The sequence below is a fragment of the Oncorhynchus gorbuscha genome, linkage group LG04 (assembly GCF_021184085.1).
Source record: "Oncorhynchus gorbuscha isolate QuinsamMale2020 ecotype Even-year linkage group LG04, OgorEven_v1.0, whole genome shotgun sequence".
Classification (NCBI taxonomy): Eukaryota; Metazoa; Chordata; class Actinopteri; order Salmoniformes; family Salmonidae; genus Oncorhynchus; species Oncorhynchus gorbuscha.
This window is the reverse complement of record NC_060176.1, coordinates 53,398,632-53,418,572: the sequence shown is the minus strand read 5'-3', so window position 1 is coordinate 53,418,572 and position 19,941 is coordinate 53,398,632. Positions and strand designations below refer to the sequence as shown.

Genomic DNA, 19,941 nt, shown 5'->3' with positions numbered 1-19,941 from the left:
CAAGATGGAAAGCGAGCAGCAACGTATCTCTACAAGTGTATTCATGTTTGATTGTTGGGACTGTTGTTCTAGTCTGACAATCGGGGTGGGTGGGATTTTTATTATTTTTTTCTTCCTTTTTTCTATGTTTATTGTTTCCTTCCTAAAGAGACACACAGGTCACTTTTGTGCTCAAACCAAAGTTGAAACATTTCCTAATTATCTGCATATGATATATTTCTATTCAGTTATATATTTGAAACCCATCCTATGCTTAATCCACTAAAATATGTCACATTCAACGTAAAAGGTATTAACAGCCCGATTAAAAGGAAAAGAGTCTATACATACCTTAAGAAATTAAAGGCTGACATTGTGTTTTTACAAGAAACACATCTTACAGCCAGTGAACACAAGAAATTAAAGAGGAAATGGGTAGGACAAGTTTTTGCATCCTCTTTTAACTCCAAAGCAAGAGGAACTGCAATTTTGATAAGTAGACACATCCCCTTCTGTGTCAACAACACCATCTCTGATCCCTCTGGCAGGTTTGTTTTGGTGCAGGGGCATATGTTTTCAGAGTCTTGGACCCTATTGAATATTTATGCTCCAAACTTCGATGACCATATGTTTATTCAGAATGTCTTCCTTCAGGTTGCTCAAGCACCACTAGGATGGCTACTGGTTGGAGGAGATTGTAATTTTTGCTTAGATACAGTTCTTGATAGGTCTTCTGATAAACCCTCACTTCTTACCAAAGCCGGCAAGCTCACCATGTCATTCATGAAAGATCTCAATTTACTAGACATCTGGAGACAGTTGCACCCACAGGATAGGGACTACTCTTTTTATTCACACCCACACAAGACACACACACGCATAGATAACTTTTTACTTTCGACACAACTGTTTCATAGTGTTAATGTCGAGTATCTCCCCAGATTGCTTAGTGACCATTCTCCTCTGGTATTATCAATCTCCATTCCTACCAAGGTAAATGGAGCATATAAAATCAAATCAAATCCAATCAAATTTTATTTGTCACATACACATGGTTAGCAGATGTTAATGCGAGTGTAGCGAAATGCTTGTGCTTCTAGTTCCGACAATGCAGTGATAACCAACAAGTAATCTAACTAACAATTCCAAAACTACTGTCTTATACACAGTGTAAGGGGATAAGGAACATGTACATAAGGATATATGAATGAGTGATGGTACAGAGCAGCATACAGTAGATGGTATCGAGTACAGTATATACATATGAGATGAGTGTATAGACAAAGTAAACAAAGTGGCATAGTTAAAGTGGCTAGTGATACATGTGTTACATAAGGATGCAGTCGATGATGTAGAGTACAGTATATACATATGCATATGAGATGAATAATGTAGGGTAAGTAACATTATATAAGGTAGCATTGTTTAAAGTGGCTAGTGATATATTTACATCATTTCCCATCAATTCCCATTATTAAAATGGCTGGAGTTGGGTCAGTGTCAATGACAGTGTGTTGGCAGCAGCCACTCAGTGTTAGTGGTGGCTGTTTAACAGTCTGATGGCCTTGAGATAGAAGCTGTTTTTCAGTCTCTCGGTCCCAGCTTTGATGCACCTGTACTGACCTCGCCTTCTGGATGATAGCGGGGTGAACAGGCAGTGGTTCGGGTGGTTGATGTCCTTGATGATCTTTATGGCCTTCCTGTAACAACGGGTGGTGCAGGTCTCCTGGAGGGCAGGTAGTTTGCCCCCGGTGATGCGTTGTGCAGTCCTCACTACCCTCTGGAGAGCCTTACGGTTGAGGGCGGAGCAGTTGCCGTACCAGGCGGTGATACAGCCCGCCAGGATGCTCTCGATTGTGCATCTGTAGAAGTTTGTGAGTGCTTTTGGTGACAAGCCGAATTTCTTCAGCCTCCTGAGGTTGAATAGGCGCTGCTGCGCCTTCTTCACGACGCTGTCAGTGTGAGTGGACCAATTCAGTTTGTCTGTGATGTGTATGCCGAGGAACTTAAAACTAGCTACCCTCTCCACTACTGTTCCATCGATGTGGATAGGGGGGTGTTCCCTCTGCTGTTTCCTGAAGTCCACAATCATCTCCTTAGTTTTGTTGACGTTGAGTGTGAGGTTATTTTCCTGACACCACACTCCGAGGGCCCTCACCTCCTCCCTGTAGGCCGTCTCGTCGTTGTTGGTAATCAAGCCTACCCACTGTTGTGTCGTCCGCAAACTTGATGATTGAGTTGGAGGCGTGCGTGGCCACGCAGTCGTGGGTGAACAGGGAGTACAGGAGAGGGCTCAGAACGCACCCTTGTGGGGCCCCCGTGTTGAGGATCAGCGGGGAGGAGATGTTGTTGCCTACCCTCACCACCTGGGGGCGGCCCGTCAGGAAGTCCAGTACCCAGTTGCACAGGGCGGGGTCGAGACCCAGGGTCTCGAGCTTGATGACGAGCTTGGAGGGTACTATGGTGTTAAATGCCGAGCTGTAGTCGATGAACAGCATTCTCACATAGGTATTCCTCTTGTCCAGGTGGGATAGGGCAGTGTGCAGTGTGGTTGAGATTGCATCGTCTGTGGACCTATTTGGGCGGTAAGCAAATTGGAGTGGGTCTAGGGTGTCAGGTAGGGTGGAGGTGATATGGTCCTTGACTAGTCTCTCAAAGCACTTCATGATGACGGAAGTGAGTGCTACGGGGCGGTAGTCGTTTAGCTCAGTTACCTTAGCTAGATGGAGACTAAATTCTACACTCCTAAAGCAACCTGAATTTTGTGCATTCATCAAAGAGCAGATCAATATTTTTACTTTGACAAACAAACCCTCTGCTCCTGACAGCTTCATTCTTTGGGACACATTGAAGGCCTATCTGAGGGGACAGATTATTTCCTTTACTAAAGGGCTGAAGAAAAAACACGGTGCGGAACTGAGTGCCCTTGAATCTGGAATCTCCGAGCTAGAGAAAACCTACCAAAGAGGCCCGACTAAAGATCTATACAGGCTTTTGGTAAATAAAAAAATTTAATATAATATTCTGAACACATATCAAGCTGAGAGGGCCATCACTAAATCAAAACAGCGTTATTATGAGCTTGGAGAGAAAGCTCACAAAGTATTGGCATGGCAACTGAAAGCAGAGGAAAGTAAGAGGAAAATTAATGCCATAGAAACTCTTACTAAAGAGATATCTTTCGACCCTACTGAAATTAATAATACTTTTAAGAAATACTATGAAGGCCTCAACACTTCCCAATCAAGCGATGATCTATCAGAGATAGACTCATTTTACATTACATTTAAGTCATTTAGCAGACGCTCTTATCCAGAGCGACTTACAAATTGGTGCATTCACCTTATGACATCCAGTGGGACAGACTCCTTTCTCTCCTCTCTCAACCTCCCATGCCTGTCAGGGGAAGACAGCGAGCGCCTTAGTGAACACTTCTCAGTTCCTGAATTGTTGAAGGCCATTAAATCCTTACCTTCTAATAAATCTCCTGGGTAGGATGGCTTCCCTCCAGAGTTCTATAAAGAATTTAGGGAGCTGTTGGTCCCCTACCTTATGGAGGTACTTAAAAAAGCCCATGAAGACAACTGCTTTCCAGAGTCCTTCTCTCAAGCAGTGATTACTGTAATCCACAAGAAAGGGAAAAACCCGCTAAAGTGCGCCTCCTATAGACCAATCTCTCTCCTTAACACAGATTGTAAACTGGTCACCAAGATGCTATCTAAGAGACTGGAGTCATGTCTTTCCCTATTGGTCAACCCAGATCAGACTGGCTTCATAATTAATAGATTGTCCTCCAATAATCTCAGAAGGTTCTTTGATATAATTCACCTTGCTAACAAAAACAAAATACCTAGTGTCGCAGTCTCCCTCGACGCTGAAAAGGCCTTTGATAGGGTTGAATGGCCATACCTCTTTCGCGTCTTGGAAAAGTTCGGTTTAGGTACCGTGTTTGTAAATTTGATAAAATCACTCTACAAATCTCCTAAAGCTTGGATTGCTACCAGTGGGATTACTTCCTCCTCTTTCCCTCTTTATAGGGGGAGCAGACAAGGTTGCCCAATTAGCCCCCACCTCTTTGCCCTCGCCATCGAACCGTTGGCTGAGGCTATTAGAACGTGCCCTGACATACATGGCTTTGAGTTGGCCCCCATACCCATAAATTATCACTCTTTGCGGACGACCTTATCTTATTTCTAACAAACCCAGAACACTCCCTCTCTCACTTGCAGATCCTACTACAATGTTATAGTACTTTCTCTGGATATAAGGTCAATTTTGATAAAAGCGAAATCTTACCGTTGTCTGTCTTTGACCATCATACCATCAAGCACAAGTTTCCTTTCAGATGGTCGCCTATGGGCTTCACATATTTGGGCATAATGGTGGATGGTAATCTGAACAACCTCTATAAAAATCAATCTGGCCAGTTTGTTGCAAAAGGTGGAGGTTGACATTTGTAAATGGATGGACTTACCTCTCACTCTACTGGGTAGAATCAATGTCATTAAAATGAATGTCCTGCCCAGGTTTCTATATCTGTTTCAATCTCTCCCTATTCCTGTTCCCGCAGCATTTTTTCCCTCTCTCGACAAGCTGACCAGACGGTTTATCTGGCACGGAAAAACCCCTAGGGTTGGCCTGGATAAACTGACCCTTGATTACAGTCAAGGGGGCTTAAACCTCCCCAATTTTAGAATGTACTACTGGGCTGCACAGTCTAGGTTTCTGGCTCAGAGGTTTGACAATGGTCCCTCTCCCTCATGGTTGAACATTGAAAAGCTTGAGGTAAATGATGACACTGGGGCAGATTTGTTTTACAAATGGGACAGAAAATCTATAAAAACCATCACAGACAACCATTTAATCATACATTCTGTCCTGGCATGGTGCAAACTGCATGAGCTGTTCGGACGAGGGGGATTCCTTTCCCCCTAAACCCCTTTATGGAACAATAGATTGATCCCTATGTTTTTCCAGAATAGTAACTTTAGACCATGGTCTGATAAGGGGATCACTCTTCTGGAACATTGTTACAAGGAGGGAGTTCTTATGTCTTTTGATCAGCTGAAACAGAAATACCACTTGCCTAACAGGGTGTCATGTTTTGTCATTTATTATCTTGTCTTGTCCCTGTGCTTCCCATTCTATTCGTTTCCCTCTGCTGGTCTTATTAGGTTCTTTCCCTCTTTCTATCCCTCTCTCTCCCCCTCCCTCTCTCACTCTCTCGCTCTCTCTTCTCTCTATCGTTCCGTTCCTGCTCCCAGCTGTTCCTATTCCCCTAATCAATCATTTAGTCTTCCCACACCTGTTCCCGATCCTTTCCCCTGATTAGAGTCCCTATTTCTTCCTTTGTGTTCCGTTCCTGTCCTGTCGGTTCCTTGTCTAGAGTTCACCGTGCTGTGTTTGTGTATCGCCCTGTCGTGTCGTGTTTTCCTCAGATGCTGCGTGGTGAGCAGGTGTCTGAGTCTGTCTGGTTCAAGTGCCTTCCCGAGGCAACCTGCTGTTCACCTGCTGTTCAAGATCGAGTCTCCAGTTTGTCCTCGTCATTTCGAGTGAAAGTTGTGTTTTTTGTTTGTATTTACTTTACTGGATTAAAGACTCTGTTTTCGCCAAGTCGCTTTTGGGTCCTCTTTCACCTGCATGACACAGGGACTTCTTTAGCTACCTACAACTACGAAACTTTATTAGGGTGACTCTCAAGGGACAATGGAACCTACCTAAGATGTCACCTATTGAACAACTCTGCCACGCAGACCAACCACTGTTCAAGACCATTTCCCGTGTTTACAATGCTCTTATGTCAGGACTAACACTGCCTGGGCTAGATAAACCCCGACTTAGATGGGAGAAAGATCTGGGTATTGATCTTGATGAGGATCTATGGAGTGACCTATGCAGGGATGGTGTTACATCCACATTGAACTCCAGATACAGACTGATCCAGTTTCATTTCCTCCATCAGCTCTATATCACCCCATCTAGACTGCACAGGTTCAACCCAGATATCTCCTCCCTATGTTTTAGACGTGGCTCAGATGAAGGAACATTCCTCCATTCTACTTGGCAGTGTTCAAAACTACACGGTTTCTGGCAGGGGGTTATGCGATACCATATCCTCAATTCACGGGGTTGAATTCCCTTTAGACCCGTAGGTCTGTCTACTGGGTAACTTTACTAACACCAATCTTAGGCAAAGCCATACTATAAAGCTAACAGAAATATTGCTAGCGATTGCCAAGAAATGTATTGCCTTGAAATGGAAATTGGATTCCTCCCTGCCAGTTGCAATGTGGCTTTCGGAAGTTAATAGTTGTATCCCTTTGGAGAAAATCACTTACCGCTTGAGGAATAAGTTAAAGACATTTTACAGAATTTGGCAAACTTTTGACTATATGGAGAATCTCCCCCCCCACATCTCATTGATTGAATCTATATATAATCCTCACATAATGTTTCACACGTAATGTATAATATGTCATTCCTTTTGCTAAGAGAGACACTTAGGATAAGTGTAATTTCAGGGCAGGGAAATGCGAAGGTGTTGGACCTTTTTTGCACTTTACCCCTCCTGCACATAGCATCACTAACTCCACTCTTGCTCGTGTTAGGGGGGGGGGGGGGGGGGGTCTATATGCCCCCGTTTCTGTCACTCTTGATTACTGGCACCCCCAAAATAAAAACTCTTTTTTTCTTTAATCCAATCACCACCCCTATCTTGACCCCTCCATTCCTACATGTTGCTCTTTTCATTTGCTCCCTTTACCCGCTGCTTCAAACGCAATCAACTAGGAAATTGCTCACCTTGGCCTTTTATGCGAGGGACACTGACGACTTCCCATAATCTGAGCAGTAATACTATAAAAGAGATGTGGATTTTAGGTGAGGGTGGTAAAGCTGTTAACAAGTGACTGGTTCGAGAAGCCATAAACACACTTGTCTTGTTCAGTTCATCAAGACTGCTTCAGAACAGATTCGACTTGGTCAGGGCTGTGATAGCCTCATGTAGACTATTGGTTGAGAGTCAATTACATCAAGAAGACAGTCAAAAGGTCAGGCGAAGATGATGCTGTAATGTCCTAGAGTTCGCTCACTTATTTAGAGGATTAAATTAATAAATGTCACTTCGATTAACGGAATAAAATGCTTTAATATAGTTATTTTTTCATTGTATGTACAAAAATATATCTTGTAATAAAGGATTAATAAATGAGTGAAAATAAAAATTAATTATAACAATTAAGGCACTATTTTGACAGCCTATTTCTTTCACTTCTTGAAAATTACAAAACTGACAAACACAATATAAAACGTATAGCCTAAAAGTAACAACCAACATGGGTAATAAATATTCAAATAAATAACAGTACATCTTTATCATGCTGGTTCAAACCAAGGACAAATCTTCTAATATGGAATGCTGTGGTTCCAGCTGAGATCATGACATAGGCCATGATAGAATAAGATATAGTAAGGACCAGAGCAAAGAAGTCTATCTTCCTTGTGATAACGACCACAAACAACTTAAGGTTGGACACCAAACTTTCAAGAGTCATTCCATGGCGCACAAAATATTCCAAGTGAAGCCTTTTAAATAAGTGTTTTCACAATAGTCTTTGTGGTTGCGGGCCCGATGTGGCTGGGGTATCAGTGACAGCCACACTCCTCCACGATCATGTCCTCGTGATGCCGCAACACCACGTCTTCGTCCCCGTAGTACAGCATGGACAGCGGGCTGAGGCGCGTGGGCACGCAGGACGGACAACCCACGCGATCCGGATGGTACAGTCTCAACAGGCTCTGAAAAACACAAAAAGAAAACAAGCTTTACGAAAAGCTGCACTGAAAATAAATGCATATTAGGAACCAAATATAAAACGTGTTGTTTTATGTTTAGATCTTACTTGCATGTATGCGTGGTTGGTGGGACTGAAGGATTCATCCACCGGAGTAGGGCACTCGCCCTCGCAGCGGAAGGCGTTGTAACGTTTTGGATACACAATCCACTCGTTCCAGCCGATGTGGTCGAAATCTACCCACATGTCAATCTTCCGACAGAGTGGGCGTTGGACGGATTCAGCCGCGGACCCAGTAGCATTAGCTGCAATTCCGCCGGACATCCACACTCTCTCCATTCGGTTTCTCTTGTGGCGTCGCCCTTGAGCTTCACGGCTGACTTGGTCCAAAATTGCGTATTTGGAGTGCTCCACAGTACGGATGAGAGTGGGTGCGCTCTCGCCATCTCGGGGCAGGTTGTGCTTGGAGAAGACAACCATCATAACCCGTTCGTCTGTCGGATGATGAACCTTGATCTTCTTGTGCGTAAGATGCCCGATGTAGGCCATGTCGATTTCCCCTCCGTTGTCCGGTGCCCCACTCTCGTGTTCTTTCTCTATCACACGGACTCTTGCTTCTTGGCTTTGCGTCACTGTGTCTCCCTGGTGCATCCAATATTTGAGCAGAGCTGTCACATTGAACACGTTCCATTGAGACCTGGTGTCACTGGGCGATGCGCCAAAGCTGCCCAAGAGAAGGCGCTCCTCGCTGCACAGTTCAGTGTCAGACTCGCAGTCCTGCTTTCGTGAGTGATAAATGTCCAGTGTGACGTGTTTGGAAGCGGCGAACGCTGGTAGTCTGATCCGAAGCTCTGACAGCTGGACGTCGTCACTCGCAGAGATGGAGGACATGTCGAAAGTGATGGTCCATTTCTCACCCACTTGATGGCATCCTGGAAAAAACTAACAAAAGTTAGCAAACCAGTTAATAATAATAATAATAATAATAATAATAATAATGGGTGGTCCTTCTGTAGCTCAGTTGGTAGAGCATGGCGCTTGTAACGCCAGGGTAGTGGGTTCGATCCCCGGGACCACCTATACGTAGAATGTATGCACACATGACTGTAAGTCGCTTTGGATAAAAGCGTCTGCTAAATGGCATATATTATTATTATTAGCAAACCAGTTGTATGCAGTCAGTGCGCAATCAACAAGACAAACATTACGCAGACTTCACCATAAACTAGCCAAACCATTCAACAAAATGTCAAAACGCTGGAGGGAGAGGGAAGACAGGACAGAGTAGGATGTGTATTCAACCGCCATTTGTACAGACGTCTGTAGGGCTAATACACACACCCACTCACATAAAACAGAAAAACCCTTTAAAGCCGAATAAGCATTGTAACATTTCTGGGTTGTAAAGGAGGATCTGATAAACACAGATAAGACAGCCTGCAACCAGGCCTGGCAGTGATGGAGAGGACAAGCCTGAAGAGATCTGTGGACTGGTTCGGACGCTTGCTTGAACTACAGGTCAAATGACATCATCATAGAAGACTACAATACACGCGCCAGTCTGTATTGGTCCAAAAAGTAGCAAGTTAAAGACGGTAAATGCATAAAAGAATGTTGGAAAGCCAATTGAAAATGGCAAACAAATTTAACAAAATAAGGATCCTCTGGGAATGTTGCCAATAGTGTTCAAGTTTTCATATGCCTAAACAATTAATTGAAATAAATAGTTTTACGTACCTTTTGCTATCAGACTGAGGACTGAATCCGAATCGTGTGGGGAGGGGCTGTTATCGGCTGCGGTCTTGATGGAGCGATACAGCTGCATCATGTATAGAGGGTACCTATGGGGATGGTACGAATTCAGATATCCTAAACTAGACTCGGGTGAGCTCTTGTAATGCCGGGAATGGTGCAACAGTTTCTCCGAACTGCAAAGCCTGAAAAAGCAGACGAGGAGCGCGCAAAAGACGAGCGGTGCGGAGCCTACCATTTTGACTGAAGCGGTGTATCCACTATAGCGTTATAAGTCACCTTGAAAGTAAAGACAATAGGAAGATGGCAACAACTAGCCCCCTTCCTCTAGCTTCTCTTGGTTTGAAATGATGCCGTGAGCAGACAGAGATCCAGACAGGGCATTTATAGTGGACAGCTGCCCTTTGAGGACACCAGCCATCACAAACATCTCAACAACCCTCTGATCCACAGTACACATCAGAGGACAACAAGACAGCATGTAGCCAAGGTCATTGTCTTTCGAAACTGTCAAGACATTTACAGGTAGGACTATAATCCTTCTCATTTATTAAGATCCCAACTGTTAGAACCCCTTTATCAAACTTTCAAAAACAGTGATATTAGTTAAACATATATTTTTTATTAGGCCAGACAAGACAAGCACATTTTGAGATCGATTAGGTTCTCTTATAGGCAAACCTATTTTTTTAATTAACCAATTAGGTATACCACTGCTTGTTTTAAATATTAATGACTATTTTTGTGAATACTTCACTAACGTTTCCTGCATCATCCTGGCCGCCTTTTTTTATATATATATATTTTTTATAAACAAAAATAAATAGAATAATGTCATCAACAACTCGCATGACCACATTTTCTTGACTATAGTAATAGTCATTTATTATCGGGTTTCTACCTATCAATTTGAAATCCAACCCATTGAAGTGCTTCAATTAGATAGTATACAAAAATACCAAAGCCCTTTTATTGGAGATACTTTCCAAAGAGTCCGATCCATTGATCGTGGGACCGATGTCCTCGTTTCAAAAGCTATATTGTGGATATTGGTCGGCTGTGAAACTGAACCAATTTCAACTGCGTTAAAATAAAAACATTGGTATATGAAGCTTACAAGTGAAATTAACCTCTTAAATGTAAAGTCCCCATATTTTGGGACCCTATTTTTTTTTTTTTTTTTTTTCAATTCAGTCTGGTATGAGAACGGTAGCCCCTATCTGCAAAAGCAGGGCGTCTGCAGAAAGCTGAGTATCTTGCCTATGGATCAGTCAAATCTTAGATATGACTAATTACCATATATTGGTATACGAATTAATAAGGGCAGGCCGAGCCGATGACCTGATATCAAGATGCCTGCTACCTACTTTCCGGTTAGTGTTGTGAAGCATAAACGGAATAAACACGGAATACATTGATACACGCTGAAAGCCAGGGTACCACAGATTGAGGATATCTTATGTCTGCCTGTGACCTACGGTTATTGATCACCAGTCCCCAGAGTCTAAATGTTTATTTTACACAATGTTTTCACCAAACATCTTACAAGGCAAGCTTAGATTTGGTCTGTGTTTGAGCAATAGTTACAGTGCCTTCAGAAAGTATTCAGATCCTTGACTTTTTCCACATTTTGTTACATTACAGCCTACAATTGATACAGCCTAAAATGTATAATATTATTTTGTAACCTCAATCTACACACAATACCTCATAATGATAAAGCAAAAACAGTTTAAAAAAAAGTTTACTAATTTATTACACAAAAAAAACAGATCTCACATTTTCATAAGTATTCAGATCCTTAACTCAGTACTTTGTTGAAGCACCTTTGGCAGCGATTAAAGTATTGAGTCTTCTTGGGTATGACACTACAAGCTTGTCACCTTTATTTGGAGAGTTTCTCCCATTCTTCTCTGCAGATTCTCTCAAGCTCTGTCAGGTTGGATGGGGAGCGTTGCTGCACAGCGTTGCTACACATTTTCAGGTCTCTCAAGAGATGTTCAAGTCCAGGTTCTAGCTGAATCACTCAAGGACATTCAGAGACTTGTCCCGAAGCTACACCTGCGCTGTCTTGGCTGTGTGCTTAGGGTTGTTGTCCTGTCAAAAGGTGAACCTTCGCCCCAGTCTGAGGTCCTGAGCGCTCTGGAGCAGGTTTTCATCACAGATCTCTCTGTACTTTGCTCTGTTCATATTTGCCACGATCCTGACGAGTCTCCCAGTCCCAGGGGATGAATAATATCCCCACAGCATGATGCTGCTACCACGCTTCACGGTAGGGATGGTGCCAGGTTTTAATCCAGATGTGACGATTGGCATTTAGGCCAAAGAATTCAATCTTGGTTTCATCAGACCAGAGAATCTTGTTTCTCGTGGTCTGAGAGTCTTTAGGTGCCTTTTGGCAAACTCCAAGCGGGCTGTCATGTGCTTTTTACTAAATAGTGGCTTCCGTCTGGCCACTCTACCATAAAGGCCTGATTGGTGGAGTGCTGAAGAGATAGTTGTTCTTCTGGAAGATTCTCCCATCTCCACACAGGAACTCTAGAACTCTGTCAGAGTGACCGTTAGGTTCTTTGTCAACTCCCTCACCATAGCCCCTCCCCCGATTTCTCAGTTTGGCCCAGGCGGCCATAGTGGCCTCCATTTAAGAATGGAGGCCACTATGTTCTTGGGGACATACAATGCTGCAGACATTTTTTGGTACCCTTCCCCAGATCAGTGCCTTGACACAGTCCTGTCTCGGAGCTCTATGGACTATTCCTTTGACCTCGTGGCTTGGTTTCTCTGACATGCACTGTCAACTGTGGAACCTTATATAGGCAGGTGTGCTTTTCCAAATCATGGCCAATCAATTGAATTTGAAAACCAAAAACATGAATGGCTAGCATACGATCATAGATACAATTTGGCTACATAGGCCTACAAAAATATACAATATCAAAAATCACAAGAATAGTTTCAGATCAAAGGCTGTCACCCGCTTCCCTTGAAAAACAGTTTACCCTACATCCAATTCTGTCGAATCAAAATCATTTTCCAAAAACAATCAGATTTTTTTATAAATATGGCTGAGATGCAAAGAAAATTCAAAGAGGGGGTACAAAAAACTGGTCAGATTAATATTGCCGTTGAGAAAATTCAAAACAAACCGAGACATTATCTTTTTCAAGGACAGTCTCGCAAAAACAAGCATTCTTGCGTTCTAACTACGCGCTATTCAAAGTGCTCTGAACAAATTAAGGGAATCGTTTAAACATTAGCATATTCTAAACTCCGATTACAGTATCGGTAATGTGTTTTCCGACCCTCCCTTGATCGTATTCTCGCTGGGCAGAAATCTCAGATCAATTGGTAAACTCTGATTTTACCATCCCAATTTGCGCCCCTAGTGGATGGAAACTACAAGTGTAATGGCTGTGCTCAATGCAATGGCACTTATACATGTAGCTCCTTTAAACACCTCCAAACAGGGAAACAGATCTTAATCAAAGGTGTTATCACATGCTCCACTAAGGCAGTTATTTATCTTATAAAACTTGTCCTTGTGGGTAAAACAAAGCACAACATTAAAAGTACGAATCTCGGAGCATCGTAGCACCATTAGGTGCAAAAACTCGACTTACCCAGTTGCGGCCCACTTTTTGGAAGCAAACCATTCGATTTCGTCTATACGTTATATCGGCATCGAACATGTCACCCTCCCTAGGAGAGGGGGTGACCTCAACAATTTATTGTTAAAAAGAGAGACTGCCTGGATCTTTAATTTAAAGACTCTTGCTCCCTTCGGTGACAACGTAGACTTTCATTTGAAGCCATTCTTGTGATTTTGATATTGTAAATGTTTGTAGGCCTATGTAGTCAAATTGTATCCATGATCATAAGCTATCCATTCGTGTTTTTGGTATGTTATTTTTATATCTGAGAATTAACCAATGAAATCAGGCCACACCCGGCCATGATTACTGTCCTATGACACTATATAAACTAGTCACCCCGCAGTGTTTGTCATTATACCCCGATGAAGACAGCTTGTCTGTCAAAACGTTGGTTATTAGTTTATTAAATTACTGCATCTGAGCTCCTAGAGTGTGCGGCTCTCCTTTAATTTTTCAAGTGTTCTACTCCGCTAGCCAGCACCTCGCCTAAATTGGTGTGCATTTCTTTTGCCTGTAGATCAATCAATTGAATTTACCACAGGTGGACTCCAATCAAGTTGTTAAAACATCTCAAGGATGATCAATGGAAACAGGATGCACCCAAGCTCAATTTCGAGTCTCATAGAAAATGTAAAAAGTTATTTTTATTGAAAAACAAAATCTAAATCTGTTTTCGCTTCGTCATTACGGGGTACTGTGTGTAGATTGATGAGGAAAAACATGTATTTAATCCATTTTAGAATAAGGGTGTAACGTATCAAAATATGGAAAAAAGGTCAAGGGGTCGGGGTCCAAAGGCACTGTACATGCGGGGTATTAAATTAATCCTTAGGTTGGTAGGAACAAACCTAGCCTATTGCCAATGTTGTCTGACGATGTATGACTTAATGGCAACATGGAATGTCCCCGACACCACCACAATGTTTGAGAGAGGTTGACGTTGTATAAATTTAGTTTTTATACTGACTAATAAATTTTAGGCACATTCAGTGTGCAAAAACAGTGCTATTACCACATTAGGCCACTTTGGAGAGGTTGAAAGGACTTTGGAGAGGTTGAAAGGACACTTGAATATACTCTGGATACCCCATAACACCACCACAATCTTTGAGTGAGGTTGATATGGTAGAAATTGTTTTATACTGAACAAATGGCATTTAGGGATTGCAAATATGTAATAGCACTGGAATTATCTAATTTACAGACATATGCAACTTTGGAGAGGTTTAGAGACACTTTGAAACGTCCTGTGACCACACCTGACACCACTTACTTAAACATCTGCCCATTTCTAGTTTGAACTATGTCATTTATATCCATCTTCTGATCATTTCCTCATAATCTCCCAGATGTCGTCTTTCCATGTTTTTGCATGTCAGAATCATTATAATTACACATGAATAGCAGTTACTTTAGAATATGTATATTTAGGTGGAAATCTATATTTTTCCATTACATTTAAGACATCTAAGAAATATGTAGGCCTATGCAAAATAGACTAATCTAATGAAATAAAATTTCACAGCAACTTTCAAAATAAAATTTCTATTAAGTTGTCTTTTATTTTATATCATATTTGGCTGCAAAAGAAAAGCAGCGCTGCTCTTGAGTCAGCTTTCTCCATTCAAACCTTACCTTAACATTAGAATTATTCCACAATTCTGACGACAGATCAGCTCCTAGAGAGAGATTATCACCTATGGCTGCAAATATTGAGGCGGCTTATTTGAATGCTTACCCTATAATAAATGCACTAAATTAAGATTTGGCACATCCAGCACATGATCAAATCCAATTTCATTTGTCACATGCGCCAAATACAACAGGTGTAGACTTTACTGTGAAATGCTTACTTTACAAGCCATTTCCCAACAATGCAGTTAAAAAGTACGGGGAACAAATAGGGGGAAATGATTTACAAAAGGAATGCTAGACTACCCATCATTAAATATATTGAGGCAAATATTAGACAGTAGCCAAATATCAAAAATAAAACTAAATTGAATTAACATTAACTTTAGTTCAATATCATTTAAATGTATAGGCCTATAACCTATGCAGTTGGTAGGCTATTTAAAGGCAGTGTGTTGTGACATATTGTCTATTCACTTGAACCCCTCGGATGTGGAGGAATGACATGAACGCTTGGCTACCCATTACTCTACTAAGTGAACCAAGGTTACATCCGTAACTCAATGTTCTCTCTTGTTTTCGTAATGGGTCATCAAACAACATATTGGAGATGCTGTACCAAAGAGGTTGTGCGGACAACAGAGTGGGATAACTCACCATTTAACACGGTCCAGATGAGTCCTTAGGACGCCCTTGTATCCACCACAGGATGCAACAGGGTAACACAGAATTTCAACAGTGGTAAACATCGGTATACACAAGCAAGCTAAAAGCTCGAACTTGAAAGTCATGGGTGTTATCCAACTTGCAGAGTCCAGGGAGGCCCATGAAGTAGTCATACCTCTGGTGGAGTGTTCTACTACGCTATCTGGAGGTGGTCGACATGCTGCAGCGTATGGTTTTGAGACTGCATTGGTAATCCAATGTGCCAGTCTCTGCTTCGAGACAGTGCACCCTTTGGTGTTCTCCCCATAACACACACAAAGCTGTTTTGTTTGATGAACAGTTGTTGTTGCAGCGAGATAGGCACTCAATGCCCTAACTGGCCAGAGTGTATGCACGTCACAACTCTCCTGTGAGGAGAGGGGAAGAGGGGGAAATGCCGCTATGATTAAGGTCTGGTTAGCATGTTAGAATGAAAGCACCTTTGGTAAGAATGCTGGATTTGGCCAAAGCACTGCTTAAGATCAATCTTCTGCTGGTCATGCATGAAGGATGGGTAGAAAGTTCATGTAATTCTCCAACAGGCTTTGCTGAAACAACAGCCAATTAAAAGGGAGTCTTGACTGAGAGATCACATAGGTCAAGTGAAGACAGGCTCAAATAGTGATCGTAGGACTATATATATCTCCCATGAGGGTACTGAAGGAGCCGTGGGGATCTGTAGCCTGCAGGCACCTTGCATTCTTTGCTTGGGAGCTGTACATGCTCAAGCGGCTGCACAGGGTATCAGCTCTTAAACTCACTGTCAGAAATTCTAACCAAGAGCATTAAAATCTCCACTTGCGCTTTGGGGGGAGCCTCAGGATTCTCATCAGATGAGTCTGCCACACAGCTCAATGATCATTCCAAACTCTTTACGTCTAATGACGGGTCTCCCTCCCCTCGTGATCCACCGCCTAATAAACACCGTCGCTCACCTTCTGCCAATGGCGTCCACATCCAAGCTTGATTATTTCAGTTCTTCAAAGACCGATATCCATCCCTTGTTCAAAGACTTTGTGCATGAGTTCCAATGCACGTAGAGCACGCCAAATCAAATCAAATCAAATTTTATTTGTCACATACACATGGTTAGCAGATGTTAGTGCGAGTGTAGCGAAATGCTTGTGCTTCTAGTTCCGACAATGCAGTAATAACCAACAAGTAATCTAGCTATCAATTCCAAAACTACTACCTTATAGACACAAGTGTAAGGGGATAAAGAATATGTACATAAAGATATATGAATGAGTGATGGTACAGAGCGGCATAGGCAAGATACAGTAGATAGTATTGAGTGCAGTATATATATATGAGATTAGTATGTAAACAAAGTGGCATAGTTAAAGTGGCTAGTGATACATGTATTACATAAGGATGCAGTAGATGATATAGAGTACAGTATATACGTATACATATGAGATGAATAATGTAGGGTATGTAAACATTATATTAGGTAGCATTGTTTAAAGTGGCTAGTGATATATTTTACATAATTTCCCATCAATTCCCATTATTAAAGTGGCTGGAGTTGAGTCAGTGTGTTGGCAGCAGCCACTCAATGTTAGTGGTGGCTGTTTAACAGTCTGATGGCCTTGAGATAGAAGCTGTTTTTCAGCCTCTCGGTCCCAGCTTTGTACTGACCTCGCCTTCTGGATGATAGCGGGGTGAACAGGCAGTGGCTCGGGTGGTTGCTGTCCTTGATGATCTTTATGGCCTTCCTGTGACATCGGGTGGTGTAGGTGTCCTGGAGGGCAGGTAGTTTGCCCCCGGTGATGCGTTGTGCAGACCTCACTACCCTCTGGAGAGCCTTACGGTTGTGGGCGGAGCAGTTGCCGTACCAGGCGGTGATACAGCCCGACAGGATGCTCTCGATTGTGCATCTGTAGAAGTTTGTGAGTGCTTTTGGTGACAAGCCAAATTTCTTCAGCCTCCTGAGGTTGAAGAGGCGCTGCTGCGCCTTCTTCACGATGCTGTCTGTGTGGGTGGACCAATTCAGTTTGTCTGTGATGTGTATGCCAAGGAACTTAAAACTTACTACCCTCTCCACTACTGTTCCATCGATGTGGATAGGGAGGTGTTCCCTCTGCTGTTTCCTGAAGTCCACAATCATCTCCTTAATTTTGTTGACGTTGAGTGTGAGGTTATTTTCCTGACACCACACTCCGAGGGCCCTTACCTCCTCCCTGTAGGCCGTCTCGTCGTTGTTGGTAATCAAGCCTACCACTGTTGTGTCATCTGCAAACTTGATGATTGAGTTGGAGGCGTGCGTGGCCATGCAGTCATGGGTGAACAGGGAGTACAGGAGAACCTTGGGGCACGCCAGTGTTGAGTATCAGCGGGGTGGAGATGTTGTTGCCTACCCTCACCACCTGGGGGCGGCCCGTCAGGAAGTCCAGTACCCAGTTGCACAGGGCGGCGTCGAGACCCAGGGTCTCGAGCTTGATGACGAGCTTGGAGGGCACTATGGTGTTAAATGCCGAGCTGTAGTCGGTGAACAGCATTCTCACATAGGTATTCCTCTTGTCCAGATGGGTTAGGGCAGTGTGCAGTGTGGTTGAGATTGCATCGTCTGTGGACCTATTAGGGCGGTAAGCAAATTGGAGTGGGTCTAGGGTGTCAGGTAGGGTGGAGGTGATATGGTCCTTGACTAGTCTCTCAAAGCACTTCAAATGACAGAACCCCTGCCATGCCAAGCATACGCACTCGCTTGGCTACGGTTCATGGTGCAGAGGAGGTTAGTTTTGTATGGACAACTCATTTGCTTCGCTTGTTCTGCCTGCTTCTCTCTGTCACAGTTCAGACCAAGAGCTGCCTAACAAACAATACAGGGCATCTGATGGCTTCCTATACAGGACAGAGGACAGCACTGCTTCAGCCGCTAGGTTTAGGAATTTCAGCCATGATACTGGCCTTCTATCAGAAGGAACTGCAGGAAAGCCTCTCCGCAAACTATGATGCTGAGACCATGAAATAACTGTCTACAGTAAGAGACCTGCTCATCCAATGCCTTCAGGGCAATGCTCAGATGGTTGGGAAATATTTGGCAACACTGTGTGGTGTGCATGCCACCTATGGTTAGCACAGTCCAAACTCTCTGACAAAGAGAACGTTCCACTCCTAGGTGTACCCATATCACCTGGCCAGATATTTGGCCCAGCAGTGGCCCACTTCCTCCAAGTGTCTAAGGAGGACAGAGAAGCACAGATGGAGCTTCAGCGCCTCATTCCAAGGTCTAGCGCCCCATCCCAAGGCCCCAACTGGGATGTCAAGAAACGAGGCTCCGACTATCGCTGCACCTGCTCATGAGTAGAGGAGCAGACAATCTCAGCCCTACCGAAGAGGTGGAGCTGCAGCATCGCCCTAGAGGTAGAGGTGCATCATAGGCATGCCAAGTCCCCTCTGCACCACAGCATGCATTCTCAGTCCTGATGGGACTAATTCTCTAGCGCAACACTATTTCCTTGAGCACTACCTTTCTAGCAGGAAAAGGTCAATGGCCAACAAATGGGTGTTTTGTCAACGACCCCACACTTCAGGTGTGTCTTGAATCCAACAGCTCGCAACCCTGTTAAAAAGCATACTGTGGGTTCAATTCAATCTATTTTCTGTTGCCAAAAGAGTGCGGAGGCCTCCGTCCGATCCTGGACCTAAGATGTATTGGCCACATGTGGAGCCCAACGGTACATCATCGACTGCAGCAACTAGGAGGCCTAGGAGACTCTGACTCTCTTGCGATGTCACCTGTTTTCTCAGTTTTCTCAATCCATCGTTAGTCCCAACTCGCAAATGACACCATGGATGTGTGTACCAAAGCTTGGCTTCGTGACCCTGCACATCGTCTATGTAGTTAAGGACCCTGGCCTGAAGGGGGGCAAGCTGTGCTTATTCACTCGAAACTTAAAAACAGGTTTTTTTGAAGGTGAATATCAGGTCTTTTCTGTGTGCTGGTAGAATGGAGATATGAAAGTATGCATCTTTCAGGTCCAATTGCCTGTTTGTACTGACTGAATGATGGTTTTGAATGTCAGCATTTTGAAGGGAGATGACAATTCAGCGCTGGTACAACAGACACAATCTATGTCCCAGGAGGGACAAACACAAAAAGCAGACAATTTCAATGAGTTGCTGGAGAGCAATACAATGGTGGCGCCTAGCACTTCAAACTCCCAGTACAGTTCTCCTAGGCGCAGTTCACAACCGGGGTGACTTTGACCACAGACGCCTCCCTACAGAGATGGGGAGCAGTCTTGAACCAGTAAGGGGTCCATGGTGTTTGATCAGCACCATGGACAACAGCTCACATCAACGTAAAGGCAATTCACGTTGCACTCTGGCACTTCCTCCCAGTACTGAGAGGACAACGTACTGATACGGATAGACAACACAACCGTGGTTGCACACATCAACCACCAGGGTGGACGGAGGTT

General features: G+C 43.4%; 1 protein-coding gene across 1 annotated transcript; it reads right to left on the bottom strand.

Annotated features, from left to right (window-relative positions):
- Window positions 1–7,151: 7,151 nt before the first annotated feature.
- Window positions 7,152–15,558, bottom strand: LOC124033004 (nodal homolog 2-A-like). Its single transcript, XM_046344935.1, has 4 exons — window positions 15,467–15,558; window positions 9,510–9,709; window positions 7,881–8,704; window positions 7,152–7,776 (listed from the first exon to the last, which is right to left on the bottom strand). The coding sequence occupies exons 1-4, from the start codon at window positions 15,556–15,558 to the stop codon at window positions 7,624–7,626; spliced, it is 1,269 nt and encodes a 422-aa protein (XP_046200891.1). The 3' UTR covers window positions 7,152–7,623.
- Window positions 15,559–19,941: the final 4,383 nt, after the last annotated feature.

Excerpts from the sequence above, each read along its gene's own strand:
- LOC124033004 (XM_046344935.1), bottom strand. The coding sequence starts at position 15,558 with ATGTTTACCACTGTTGAAATTCTGTGTTACCCTGTTGCATCCTGTGGT. Across the intron at positions 9,710-15,466 it reads CATCTGGACCGTGTTAAATG|GCTTTGCAGTTCGGAGAAAC; the intron begins GTGAGTTATCCC and ends CTGCTTTTTCAG. Across the intron at positions 7,777-7,880 it reads CCAACCACGCATACATGCAA|AGCCTGTTGAGACTGTACCA; the intron begins GTAAGATCTAAA and ends TGTGTTTTTCAG.